The sequence below is a fragment of the Hyalella azteca genome, unplaced genomic scaffold (genome assembly GCF_000764305.2).
Source record: "Hyalella azteca isolate HAZT.00-mixed unplaced genomic scaffold, Hazt_2.0.2 contig5416, whole genome shotgun sequence".
Taxonomy (NCBI): Eukaryota; Metazoa; Arthropoda; class Malacostraca; order Amphipoda; family Hyalellidae; genus Hyalella; species Hyalella azteca.
Window position 1 is genome coordinate 1 of NW_025935608.1, and position 14,879 is coordinate 14,879.

Here is a 14,879-nt window from a genome sequence, read left to right on the forward strand (position 1 = left end):
AATACATGGCTACACCTGCACGAAGTATAACGCTGTATCACAGCTACGGAATACATGGCTACACCTGCACGAAGTATAACGCTGTATCACAGCTATATGGCAAGGGTCCCACTCTCAATCACTTCACTTTCTCGCCGCAGCGTCAACGTAAGTTGCCGCCACTCAGGCGCTGCCCTAGCAAAAAGCTCTACCAGCATCTGCCTCAGTCTCTCTTTGGCGCGACTCGTCCTGAACTTTCTCTTAAACTTGCCACACTCGCACAGCTCGCTGACAGACAACATGCGAAGAACATTTACTGATAAATTAATGCCTATATAGTGTCCGCTGCGTAACTAATATTTGATTTTCGTCAAGTGTTCATTAAGAACAGCGTGACGCAACTGCAAAGTAGGAAATAAAGTATTATTCTTATTTTGGAGAGATCTTAATTTAGTAGTGATAGTAATTTGGTAGAGATCGCAATTTGGTAGAAATCGTAATTTGGTAGAGAGCGTAATTTGGTAGAGATCGTAATTTGGTAGGGATCGTAATTTGGTAGGGATCGTAATTTGGTAGGGATCGTAATTTGGTAGAGAATCAAACTTGTAGATAAAGTTTGATGTAAAGTTTTAGTAGGTTATTTTTCAAGTGTTCAGCAAAAATTTTTCACAAATTTCAAGTAAATTCAATGTTATTTTATCAAAGGCGATAATTTCTGAGGAAAACAGAGTCATTAGATATACGACACTTGATTCTGTGAAAGATTCTCAGATGGAACTTGAGCCATGTTCACAACTTAGAAAATAATTTTGATGACTTTTATTGCAATATACATGCAACCATATTTCGTATGTTATTCAGATGACTTTAATTGTAATAGAAAAACATATTTTGTATTTTATTCAGAAGTTCTCCAAGCTGCACTCTCACTTTACCAACGGCTGAACTCAACAGGATAGCTCGTAGGAGTGAACACCGTCTTTATAATCAAGCTCAGGACAAGACATATCCTTTGCGACCGGATAGTAGGATGCTGTCACACGCCAAGGATACGTACCAAGATAACACACTTCGTTCTGGAACCTACAGAAATTCGCAGAGAAATCTCTAAAAATAGATGGTAAATGTCATTTAAGATGTTATTATTTGCTGTATTGCAATACCAATGTCGTCAGTCAACGTCAGTAAGTGATCGACGCTATAGATATTATAGCTTAGATTTCCGTTTTCCGTCACCCTATTTTAGATACGAGGAAAAAGTACGTTACTTCTGTGGTAACATAGTGTAATGCAATTATTGGACCATTTTATTACAACACTTCTCTTTAACTTCACTTCTTGTTTGTCTGTCTGTCTGCTACAAATCTTATAATCGATATTTAAACCACTTCTACCTGTCCAATCGATCTGAAATTTGGCAGACTTGCGTAAAGTTGGAGACAATGCATGAATCATTTGACAGAATAAATAACTTTATAAATAATTTTTTTTTCATTATAAAAGAAATTGAAAAATAATTTCGTCTGCTACAAATCTTATAATCCATATACGACGCAATTTGACCTGTCCAATTGATCTGAAATTTTGCACATTTGCATAAAGTCAGAGACAATGCATGAATCAATTGACAGAATAAATAATTTTGAAAATTTACACAACTTTGATCTCTTAAAAATATGTTGAAAAATATTTTTTTTTTCAATATTTGAAAATAAAATTAGAAATTCATTGTACATGTGTAACATCCAAGACACTGGATTGTTAAGAAGTGTACAAAAATATCAAATTAATCACGAATTTAAAAACAAAGAAAACTCCAGGGAAGCTATTGGAGCAAATTATTTAATTCATTGCATCCAAGTTTTCCAAAAATATTAATCATTTTGTGGTCGTCATTTCTTTCGTATATCATCTATTTTGTCATTCATCCTTTTCCGCCTAGTAGTAATATCACAGTTTTTATGAATTGAGCGGCGTTTGGGGTTAAGGATAAAAATCCTCCTACGCTTTCTGTGGGAACCATAGCTTCTTTTGCGATGATCTTTTCCGCTCCGAGGATAACATTTCACAAACTACGCTCTAATTTTAGGCTTGAGCATATCCTGGGAAACCACGTAATACAGGCTTTACGGCTTAAATAATCAGATTTAAGTAAAATCGGTTACTGAGGTTCAATGTGTTACGCAATAACATTCATATTCAAATTAAGAGTATTCTTTCTTTCATACATTTTTTTGCGTAAATTAGGCAACGGTTATGTTAAAAACTACGATAGAAGGTTTGAACGTTTATTCATATTTTTTAGTGAATGCTGTTTTACATGTTCTCCGCTTTAAATTACGATGCTATATAGCTAAGGAAAAACTCATCGTTCAACCCAGGCCGAGGTTGAAATGGCTGCATGATTATCACCACATGGTTTCGTACCACGCAACACCTCACCGCGATGCCAAATTACACACCAAAAGCGCTGCATCACACCATAAAGTATCGCACATCACTGCACCGTACCGCACCGTCCTGAGGGATCGGAACTACAGCAACACGGCAACACCACACCACACCGTACTGCACCACACCACACTGAGGGATCGGAACTACAACAAAACAACACCACACCGTACTGCACCACCACACTGAGGGATCAGTACTGCAACAACACCACACCTCACCGTACTGCACCACACCGTACCGCACCACGCCACACTGAGGGATCAGAACTGCAACAACACCACACCTCACCGTACTGCACCACAGCATACTGAGGGATCGGAACTACAGCAACACCACACCACACCGTACTGCACCACCACACTGAGGGATAGAACTGCAGATCTCTGAACTGATCCGAACTGCAACAACACCACACCACACCGTACTGCACCACCACACTGAGGGATAGAACTGCATATCTCTGAACTGATCCGAACTGCAACAACACCACACCACACCGTACTGCACCACGCCACACTGGGGGATCGGAACTACAACAATACCACACAACACTGTACTGCACCGCACCACACTGAGGGATCGGAACTACAGCAACACCACACCCCACCGTACTGCACCACACCACACTGAGGGATCGGAACTGCAATAACACCACACCACACCGTACTGCACCACACCACACTGAGGGATCGGAACTACAACAACACCACACTACACTGAGGTATCCGAAACATTTATAAATGAATGATCCACTACACAACGCTCCGCTTCAATCTCAACGTTCTTTTGAATCATTGTAGTCATATTTTATAGAAGCTAGTTCAGATAATAATATTAAAAAATACTCGAAAAAATGTGAGCTAAACCAAATAAAATGTTACCTAAAAATACTTCGTTTGGTTACTGAATCGTAATGTATAAATTAATGAAATTGTCTACGCAAGTTATGGCTATTACGAAAAAAAATTTCATGTAGCAAACGAAGAAATCTAGTAATAAATCGTATATTTTAATATAATATACATTATTTTTCAATGATCTCAACCGACTTATCAAAATACCTCGTAAACATTCAGTACTACCATTCCTATTGAAGTGACAATGGAGTTAATATCAGTAAAGTTGAATAAAGTACGGGCTATTATTATTGAAATCTGTGCGAACAAACACTTATTACTTCCGTGGGATATTAGTGACTAGAAAGGAAAATGAAAGCGACGTATTGCTGCAATTATGTCGTGAATGAAAAGAGACTGCTTCAATCGTTCCTGATTAAATGTATTCTAGGACACAATATATGTAGGATGCATAAATCAACTGAACGATCCCTGATACCATACCAATGCATTCCAAACATTCTCTTGTGAGATTATTGAATGCCATAGGGCACACTTTCAAGGTTCTAAGCCATAAGAACATCCTACCTTGCCACAGTCACCAATTTTAAATCTGCGCATTCCTTGGGTAAGCGTTTAGTGGTCAACAACAACAGTTGTGAATGAACAGGTGCGAAGTGAGGATGTGTGATGGAAGCTCTGGAATGTGCACTGCAGTTGTCTTCTCAAGTCGGAGCAAGAGTCTTACGAATTATTTTTGAACAGACGGTGCTGTTTACTTTTCTTTGAGAGTGTTTTACACGTTTTCTCTACGATTCCTTAAAGCGTATTGTTTTTACGAGTTTCAGATCGTGACATGAGACGAAGAGTTCGTGCTGGAAGCACTTTCTCCCGCAGTGATGCCTACATGTGCGCGGGGCGGAGAGCGTCAAGTTTTTACATTTGCCTATGTCAATCTGGATTTGAAAACACGTTTTAGTCATGTATTTTATTAACTATGTGCTTCAGGTTTACTGGTTTTGTAACGCGAATGATAAAAAAAGTGTTTGTAATGAAATGTGGCCAGGTAACGTAGCGTAGATAATTTTTTTATTTTAATTGACTTGAATGAGAGTAAACTTCGCTACGATCGCTTTCTAATCTAGCATCGTAGGTACAAACTATTAGTATTAGTAGTGTTAGTTGATTTGATAAATCTTCCCGTGTAAAAAATTGCCACTTTCCACGTCCTGAAATTGGTTTAGGCCTTAGCCTAGCCCTAGGGACTAGGGAGTAGGGAGTGCCAGATTTTAGTGCCTAAAAGTAAAATATTGTATTTAGGTAAGCTATTATTAAATTATATATTTCATATAATATTATTTTTGCATGCTTTCTTTGAATTTTATTATTTGTCTTATGCCTGCCTGGCCCTGTTAGGCCTGTATATATTACAAGGAGAAATTTAATGGACTAAAATCTAAATGGATTATCTTGAACACTCAACGCTCGACGGTAGTCACGGTACTATTGTCACTACGGTATGTCAGTATGTGCAATTAATTTGCCTTGACATATTATCATATTAGTATTAGTACCTACTCATAATTACTGGTATCTGAAATTATATTTTTAGTTATCATATATGATATATGTGATATACTAGAAGGAAGGTATTTCTCTTGCAAAAAGGAGGAAGGGCTCAAAGCCCAAGCCCCAAAGAGGGCTAATGCAGTAATGTAATGGGCTATCAATATGATACGTATAATTTTAGATTTTTATTGAGATTTTGCATTAACATTCTATTTGCAAATCCAAAATTTCTTTTGAATTTGAGAATGGGATTTATGAGAGAATTTTATGATAGGATTAGTAATGGGATTCATGAAAGAATTTCAGGATAGGATTAGTAATGGGATTCATGAGAGAATTTTATGATAGGATTAGCAATGGGATACATGAGAGAATTTTATGATAGGGTTAGCAATGGGATTTGTGAGAGAATTTCATGATGGGTTTCAAGAGAGAATTTTTGGATAGGATTAGTATTTGATCTTTCTCATCTAAAGAAGATTTTATTTTGAAAATTGGTAATTTTGGTAGGATTCAGGTTATCAAAATTTTCAAATCTTGGAATTATAAATTTATGTAGGGAATGCTGCTACTTAGGGACAGCTTAACTCAGGGTTAAGCTGCTAGTAAATATTGAAAGTTACAGAATAAGTGATTTTTAAAAGTTATAGAAGTTACATATCAGCTGACACAATGTTATTATTTACTGGCTTTATTTTCAGATAACCTTAAAGTATATGTTTAGCACTTTTGTACTTATTTGTTACCTACAGGGTTTTAAATCAGCCTTCATATTATTTGTTTCCTAATCACCATTTACATTAATTATATCTCATAAATTGAGCAAAATGAAGAATAATCCAGATAGATCTGGTGAGGATGAAGGGTTGCTTGAGAATGGCCTTCCACAACCTTTTGTTGAGTCCATGAGGACACTATTTGACATTCTTGATGATCAGCATACAGGACAAGTTAGGTTTTCAGGTGAGTGTTATTTTTATACAAATAGTATGTATCTGGTCCATGAATTTTAAAGAAATCTTCCAACTTAAATTTAATTTGATTGTAATTTTTCTTATTGTCTTGTACACATTCCAAAGATTTGCATCAAAGCTTTAGTTTGAAGCAGAATCTGATAATTTATATTTTAAAAAAATTGTATGAAACTATAATAGTGGTTTTCAAATGATCTAAGTGGAAGCTAAGATTATACATTAAATCAAATTGGAAAAAATTGATTGAAACAATAATGGTGTTATGTTTTGAAACAATCTAGTTCATTCTAGTCTAAATGATTTATTCCCTGCAAGTGTTTTTTTTTTTTTTTTTTATTTGGTGAATTGAAATTTTAATGGAATTTAAAAGTTATTAAAAAGTGTTTTTTTTTTTTTTTTTTAATTCCTGATGTAGAAGATTTATGTAACGAACAGTTGTCAATTTGCTTGTAATTTTTATTGTGGTTCCTTGTACATTATGGAGATTTTTTCCTGATGGGATTATTGTATTGAGCATAATGAGTGGCAAGTCTGATAGCAACTGGTTGATGGCATGTACTTCAGTCAATTTGGCTAGTTTGATTTTGTCTATCTGTATCTAGGGTGGTTTGACCATCCTGGCTAATGAGTAACTTTTTTAAAACAAAAATCAATTGAATAGGTATGTATACTTTGGGTAAAGAGACAGGTGATTTTGATTTCTTCATGTATTTTGTCTTCACTTTAAATGCTTTTTCCAGTTCACCTTATTCCACAAATTGCGAATCCTTCAGAGGATGCACTAAAATTTTTCCCATTTTGCAGACATTGAGCAAAGGTGGCATGAAGATGAGGATTGCAGTACCTCAGGTCTACCAGCCGGAGTCCTGGAAAGTCTACGAGTTGTAACTCCTCAAGATGGATATCTGTCATTCTCTAGATTCTGTAAAGGATTGCAGGTAAATTACCATATATGTATATATTTTGATGGGTATTATATAGTCCTTGGTTATCAATAAAAATGTTTTATTGGCTATAATGACTTGGAGTACTTGAATAAATATGGAAAAAGTTTAGTTGAAATTAAATGCCATTTTATTGCCTATTTTTCTAATTAGTACTTTTTAAACATTTTTATCAAGTATATTATTCATGCCAGTCTCCAATAATTGATAGTATGTTATCATCTATCTAGATTATATACCTATCTATTGTTACTGCATTTTTTTTTGTGATAAATCTAAAAGTTAAAAGTTTTGTGGTAAAAAAAAGGTAAATCTAAAAGTTAAAAAAATGTGCTTAAATTAAATAGAATGTTTTATTTCATATAATTTTTGAGCATGTCTTTTTCTTCAGATATGTCTGTTGAGAAGTAAATCAGGCAATCCATGTTTCACTCCCACATCTCTTGCTTCCTCTGCACAGTCTTCTCCCAGCAGTGGAGGGGTGAGCTCTTGCTACAGATGATTTTTTGTATGCATGAAACAACTTGGCTTGGGCATAATTCCCTAGTTAACAAATAGCTTGAGTAATACAATGCATTCAATTTAAACACTTGGAGCAGTTCATGCTCCTGCAATATGCAAGTTATGTAATTCTATATGAATTATTCATGGATTGTGATGATGCCATGGTCTTGTGTTGTAATTAGTTCCTGCTATCTTGCTTTGTATGTGTGTTGTGTTGATCTGCTTCTATTAGTGCCCACAGAGGCATTACATTAATTTGCTTGTTTTTCTTTGTTCTTGCAAGATTGTTTTTATTATTTGTTTTCTAGTTTTCATTATGATTGATATTTTTCATGCTTTTATTATTTTGCTTCAGTTTTGTTTGCTTGCATGGTTTCTAAGTTGCCTGTGAGTCTGTGACTATCACATATATTATGTTATCCTAGGAAAACTTGCGTTCAAATGACAGCCATCGGACTCCTGGAAACTGCCTGGCAAATCGTGATGAGCTCCCCCCTCCTGTCCCTCCACCTCCCTCTCAACAGGCTTACCCTTCCCCTCCTTCCCTGCCTTACCATTCACACGCCGGCAGTTCTACTAATCACTCCAGTACCAATGTTGACATGAAACGCTGCGTTCCTCATACTGCCAATAATTCAAGTAATGCAATGTCAGGATGGTCTTCTCAGCAACCAAAACCTAATTCAGCTACAACGGGACTTTACAGCGGTACCAATAATTTGTATGATGTGAAGAAATCTAAAGACGGACCAATTTATCAGCAGAATCCATCTTCAATGTCTATTGGAAAATATCACACAAATGGCTACTCCAACCCTGTGGATAATGGGCAAGCCAAGGGCAGTAATATTACTGGATCATCTCAATTCAGAAATTCTCACTCTACAAACCATGGGACTAGCAGCAATTCAATACCCACCTCTCCCCAAAAGAACTCTGCTAGTAACAATAATGGTCATTCAAACAATGAAGTTCATTCCACCTCGAGATCTGGTTTTGGACAGGTACAGAAAACAGATATAAGGATGGGTACAGGAGGAATGATGAGCATGTATGGCAATAAAGGTTCTTCATCAGGCAACTCCAATGTAAAGTCTCATATGCCTGGATCTTCTCAGGGGCCACCAAAGCCTCCAAGATCTTTAGAAGCTCCAAACTCTGAAAGTAATCTCATTACTACTGATAAATTCAATGGAAAAACGAATGGTTCATCAAGTCATTCACGGCAAGCTTATTCTGGACATAGGGTAGACAGTATCATAAATAAAATGGAAGCTCTTAGTACCTACGCAACCAGCACCAACACTAACAATAATAATTTGCATAAAGAAAAAATTTATGACATGGTTGCTAGTAAGAACAGGCGTGGGATTTCCACTACCATAAATGGTTACCAAGTAACGAGTAACAAATCCTCAAGCTCATCTAATCAGGTGCATTCATACGAAGGACGGAATGGTCATGAGACCACCAACTATGATCACCTAAGCTCTGAACGAATGAAGCGAGGAAATTCAAAGCCTTCAGCAATGGCATCAAGTAGTGGTGGTGGCCGTGCGCCGGCAGCTCTCCCTCTGTCAGCCGTTCTGAATGGTTACAGTCTGCAGCGCTCACAAACACATTCCCACATCACGACATGCAGTTTAGAGAGAGACTCCAGAGCTGATACATGGAGAGTATCTCAAGAAACTTCCTCAGGGCAGAGAATGCGGTAAGTTATGGCACTGTGAGAACCAGTTTTGCAGAGTTACTCCATAGAAGAACTGTCTTGAGTTTCTTACTTATACTCATGAATTGTTGAATTTGTTAAAATTCTTGCAGTGTTTTTGTTTTTTGGCTTTTTCCTTTGTGCCAGTTAATGCAGAAAATGTTCTTGTGATTTAATGCTTAGCTATTATTTTGCATGTTTTGTTCATTCTAATAAAAGTAATCACTGGTTAGTAGACTTGTATTGTTCATGATGTATTCCAAAGGACTTTCGCAACAAAGATCCAGGGATGAGTCAGAAAGATTTATAAATCAGTACAATGGCCATTTCATTTGAAATGAAACAGACGTTCTCGTTGTTTATCAGTAATCTGCATCATTCATGGACTGGCAATAATTCAACATCATATATTAAAAATGGGCTATGAAAACCACATGAACCGTTTGAAAAAGAATTAATGTAGTTGATCTTTGGCCATTAAGGTATACGAGTGTTCCAAAGGCTAGGTTTAATATCTTATTCTGTGCAGTACTCAACGAGGAGGCAGTCTGGAACGATTGCTAGATGATCACCACAGTCACAACAACCACAACCAGCTACTGCAACCTTACCATCACCACCACCCACACGGTCCGTCTCGTCACTACCACAGCAGGGAGTCCAGTAATGACACCTCTTCTACCGCGCCTCTTCACCCGTATCACTCCAGTGCCGACTGGAGCTCCCCATCCACCAACCAAAACTGGAACTCGACTTCCAAATCAGCTTATGACGCTCCTCCTCAGGTCGTCATGCCAAGCAAGAACCAGACTTCGAACGGAGAGACTTTCAATCAGCGCTTCCAGCAATCAGGGAATACGTACAACCAACCTCAAAGGCTTCCCCAGTATCCTCCTCAAACCGCACGCAAACCTAACCCTCGCGAGAGGGGCAGCGCGGCTCCGTTCGTGGCCAATCTCGCCCCGAATACGTCCCATAAATCTTCAACTGCTGTCAAGTACAGCGTTGTCACTGGCAACTCTGGGGGCAGTGTTGAGGTGTCATCTAGACGACCGTCCACTGATATTCTCTGTTCACCTCCTGTCTCTAATAAACTCGCTTCAGGAGGGTCTACTAGTGGAGGAAATATGATAGCCCAGCCTCTGACCACTACTGCTGGCGCTGTTGACAATAGGTACGTAATTGGATATAAATTGACTCGGGTTAACTTGCCTCAATTTATGGGAGTATTTCATATTAAATGGAATACTTCTAATGCTTCATTAATTACTAAGGACTTTGACCACATGAGTCATCTATCTAAAGACTTTTGACCAGAACGCTTCTACCAGTGCTTAATAATGGCCTATGAAGAGTTTGACATGCGGTTTTTCGCAACTATTGTTGTGAAAAACTTTTCGCAACTATTGTTGCTATACCATGTAATTGTGTACATCTTAACTCTCAAGTCATTGACACACGCAATAATCACTGATATGAATTTCAATATCTTAAATTTTGGTTCAAGTTAAGTGACTTATTCGTTGCAAATTTCAGACTGACGATGAGCAGCTACGCATGGATCAGAGGTGGCGAGGACACGAGCAGCAACAGCGGCGATGGAGGTTACTTTTCCTCTAACCCAGGCCCTCCTGTGGGACCTCCAGCACCTAGTGCCGCTCCTGTAGCTGACACTGACGAAGGAGGCACTGCTGGAAGCAGCAGCCGCGGGCATAAGAAGAGCCGCCGAAGGGATGCGCGTAGACATACACTCCAGAATGGACTTGATCACGCCACGGTAAGTGGTAATAAACTGCGCTCTGCAGACTATAAGTACTACGCGCTCTAATGCAGACTCGGTACACTCATAAGTTGGTCATGTATGCCAGTCGAAAATTGACGAATATATCACAGCGTTTTATGCTTTTATGTTTGCTTCTCTGTGGGCCTAGTCAAAAATATTGAATTCATTTATTTATCTTTTTTGTCTCTTCGAAATTCAGTTTTCTGTTAATTTTTCTGTTCATTCCCATCTTATCTACCGTATTTTACTTTATATTACTGTTGTTTCACTCGAACTATTGTCTTAACTAGTTGTAATTCTGAGATGACATCCGCCCCATTTTGTATTTCTTTGCTTGTTCTTTTCGTCACTGTAACACAGTGGTTAGCGTCACTGTAACAGTGGTTAGCGCCACTGCAACACAGTGGTTAGCGCCACTGTAACACAGTGGTTAGCGCCACTATTTGTGCAGTGTTGGCATCACTGAGATTAGAGGAGCTAGCCGTGGGTCCGAACCTTGGGAATCTCCGTTAATTTATCGGCATCAATGGTGGGCTGCACTTGGTAGCCGCCGATAGTGTTGCTTGCAGCATGACCAAGGGTTATCGTCCCTAAACGAACATTGGGTACGTGGGGATCTTTAAGTTTATTTTATGCTGCAGGTGCGGCGAGCAGGACAGCTGGAGGCGGAGCGTGACATGCTGCACCAGGGCCTGCAGGTGGTCGAGCAGGCACGCCAGTGGTACAGGACGGCACTCCACAACCTCCTCTACAACCTCCACCACAACACCAACGTCGTCCAGGTACAACGCTTGATCATGTTATGAAACTAATACAGTATTTAGTTATGAGAGTATTGATTGCCAATACTTGCTCTACAACCTCCACCATAACACCAACGCCGTCCAGGTACCGCGCTCGATCATGAAGCTGGTACTAAATTTAAAAATGAGAATATTAATTACCAATACTGAATGGAGATAGTGTCAAGGAATCATGGTAGACCATCGGTGGAGGTACCTCCAGTTTTTCTTGTAACTACGATATTTGACTTATTACATGTATTGTAACTAATTGAACGATCTTTGTAAGTACCCTACGAGTTTCAAAATACTTTATTGGGATGAAAGTTGGTAAACGCCGATGTTAGAAAATTCGGAGAAGATTCATAGTTGATTTTTAAATCGAAAATTAGCTCAATGGGCGGATAGATTTGTCTGGTAAATATAACCTTCCTTGTGATTAAAAATGCAAAACTCGTGAATTTGGCTGCAGCGTGGGTTTGATTAGAATTTGATACTGTAAATAACTTTCCAAATCGTGAAAATAGAGTCTGCAATTGTTTTGTTGGCTGTGGTAATAAACTGATGCTCAAGAACCTCAACCCAATCAGTATTGAGAGGCTCAAAAATTCCTTTATTTTTTGTGCCCTCAACAGCCATATGACAGCGAAGCCCAGCAACAGAAGCTTCATTATCAGCTCGCACGCATCACTGAAATCAACAGCCAACTGAACGCCCTCATGAGCGCCTCAGACATGCCCCATCATTTGGCTCTGGCGTCGTCGACGTCTTCTGCCCAAGGAGCTCCCACTGCTCCCCTTGAGGCCAACACAAGCCAAGAGAAAATCAGAATCGAGGGACAAGTCAAGAATCTTAAAGATCAGAACCACAAGCTTACTGAGGTGGGCTACCTTTCATGTACACGAAGTTTTATTGGTTTTTACGATTTCGTTTCGTGTGATAATTGTGACGGCATCAATGCTATGTTGTTAAAATAGTGCGCTTGAATTGTTAGATAGACAATTCAATAGACACTTGAATTGTTTGCAAACGGCATGTTTCAATGATAAATTTAAATAAATAAAACAGTTGTAATATTTATCGTGGTAATCATTTGGGGGATTTTCAAATTTCCAAAACTCTGAGAAGTAATTGAAGGACTCGAGGGAGAAGAGCCTTCTATCCCTCCTTTAAACTTCCATTATTTCTACGGTTGCAGCGAGTTATTGTAGTTTTATAGATTTTTATCTCGTATTTTAGCACTAGAACCTTTCTTCTCAACTTATATCTTAAGAAAATTCCTGTCTTAAGTGGTTAATTATGCGTGCAGGAGGTGAGTCTCAAGAATCAACATATCTCTGTGCTGGAACAAGACAAGAGTCGCCTTCTGCGCGAGCTTTTCCAAGCCAGGAGCCTGAGACCCGGCAACGGCCAGTCCAACAATCAGGCCGATAGTACATTCATGTGAATGCCGACTGTACATTCGTGTGAACGCTGACTGTAAAGTAATGTGAATGCTGACGATACCTTCGTGTGTATGCTGACTGTACATCCATGTGAAGGTTGGAGGTACCTTCATGTGTATTATGATGACATTCGTAGGAATGATGACGGTTATGTTTAATGAATGATCACAGTTTCTTCGTGTGAATGACGAACTTCCAATTAAATGAAATATGAATGCTGAAAGTGCTTCATCTGTGGTTAGTGAGACTGTGCTGGCAAATAAAGTTGAGAGCACCGCATTTTAATGCTGGTGATTGACGACCGTTTTTGTACGTACTGAAGATCGGAGTATTCCAATGCGTAACATTAACACGATTCATGAGAATTATGCAATGAAAATTTGTTGCTCACTCTTGCTGAATTTAGATTAATTTTAATATAAGGAAACATGCTGGTTATTTCAGGCATGTTTCCGCAAATATGAAAACGACGCATATTATGCTAAACTTGTTTTTTGTTTTCTTTGAAGGTCAGTACTTCGATACAGGATTGCAATTGCGAAGTCTAAAGAAAGTAGTGGCTTCTACTGTTGCTCCTTGTGCTACACCCGTCGTCTTTTTTTCCTTCATTGATCAATTCTTGAATTCTCAATTATTTTTATGCTCCGTTAGCCATTACGTTCATTCACCAGCAGGAATGACTGCCCAGTTTCCATGTTCTGTTGCTATTTCTTAAACTGTGCCAAACTTTCCGAGCTTCTAGTGCCATAACTGTAACGGTAGCACAGCAACCTCCTCAAATTATCTAATATTTGACGACAGATATTTCTCATACTATAACTGAGTAACGACTTATGTTTTAGTTAAAATACTTCCATGAGGGTTTTTAGTGCATAATTACTATCCTTCGAGTATCTACGCTTTTGGCAAGTTACTCTAGTGTTGTAGGTTTTTATCGCTTTTTAGCACTAGTTATTAATTTGACAATACTAAATTCTCCTTAATTAATACTTGGAGAATATCGCGTGGTAATGTTGGCCGTAATTGTGGAATTTTTTATTAATTATTAACTTGGCCGTCTAATCTGAATTAAGATAGACGTGTATATTTTACCTGATAGTTGTCTGTATGGTGAATTGCAATACATTCCATTAGCTCTTAATATTGGTTGTTGTGCTATTGAATGTTTTACGGGTTGATGGTTTTAGCTGTTGCTGCGATAAATATCTTATCGGCTTGTGACCTTTACTTCTTTAATAATGTTAACGATCTCGAATAGCGGATTGGTGCAAGTGTGTTCCATGACTACGAATAAAGTAACTTAAGTGTTCGGTCGTTCATGCGAAGTATATCAATGTATCGCTATGTATTGATATGCTTAGTGCCCATTATAATCAGAAAGCACAAGAACTTGTTGCGCGCTTTCTACTACTACGTGTAAAGGCAAGAGGGACTCTAGTGTCGCTACAAGCTTGAGGGATTGAAGTTAAATGATTTTTTCTCTTAGTTAATCGCGACCTTAGCGTTCAGTTGAATTGCGTGATCAACGAGATTAAGTTGTTGGTTTCCGTCTCTGAATTTTAGTTTGTCATCCATAGCCACTTCATAATTTACCGTTTTTTTTTTTCAATAGCAAGATTTAGTAAAATCTATTGAATGTATGATAAGTTACCAGATTCCGTCCTATGCATCAAACAATTATCACGCAGCAATAGCATGAGAGGAAATAACTTGATCTTTTACAAATAACATTAGAGCGACGCATCCATGACGTGTCAGCATGTTGTGATTGACAGCATTGAATACAAAAGTCATTTTTCAAATTTACAATGCTTTCCGAATTAACAATAGAAATTTGAGATTTTAGATGCTTTGAAATAAATTGCTTTGAATCGTTTTTCTGCTATGACTTCTCTACCTCG

General features: G+C 38.2%; 1 protein-coding gene across 1 annotated transcript; it reads left to right on the forward strand.

Annotated features, from left to right (window-relative positions):
• The first annotated feature begins 5,538 nt into the window (after positions 1 to 5,538).
• LOC108677996 (uncharacterized protein DDB_G0283357) lies at positions 5,539 to 14,854 on the forward strand. The gene is made up of 9 exons (XM_018166320.1): positions 5,539 to 5,801; positions 6,617 to 6,750; positions 7,148 to 7,237; positions 7,686 to 8,971; positions 9,498 to 10,142; positions 10,505 to 10,745; positions 11,393 to 11,533; positions 12,169 to 12,414; positions 12,843 to 14,854. The coding sequence occupies exons 1-9, from the start codon at positions 5,666 to 5,668 to the stop codon at positions 12,978 to 12,980; spliced, it is 3,057 nt and encodes a 1,018-aa protein (XP_018021809.1). The 5' UTR covers positions 5,539 to 5,665; the 3' UTR covers positions 12,981 to 14,854.
• Positions 14,855 to 14,879: the final 25 nt, after the last annotated feature.

What these genes read in the sequence shown, in the direction of transcription:
- LOC108677996 (XM_018166320.1), top strand. Translation starts at nt 5,666, where the DNA reads ATGAAGAATAATCCAGATAGATCTGGTGAGGATGAAGGGTTGCTTGAG. An exon ending in TCCTCAGGGCAGAGAATGCG is followed by an intron (nt 8,972 to 9,497) that starts GTAAGTTATGGC and finishes TATTCTGTGCAG; the next exon opens with TACTCAACGAGGAGGCAGTC. An exon ending in ATGGACTTGATCACGCCACG is followed by an intron (nt 10,746 to 11,392) that starts GTAAGTGGTAAT and finishes TTTATGCTGCAG; the next exon opens with GTGCGGCGAGCAGGACAGCT.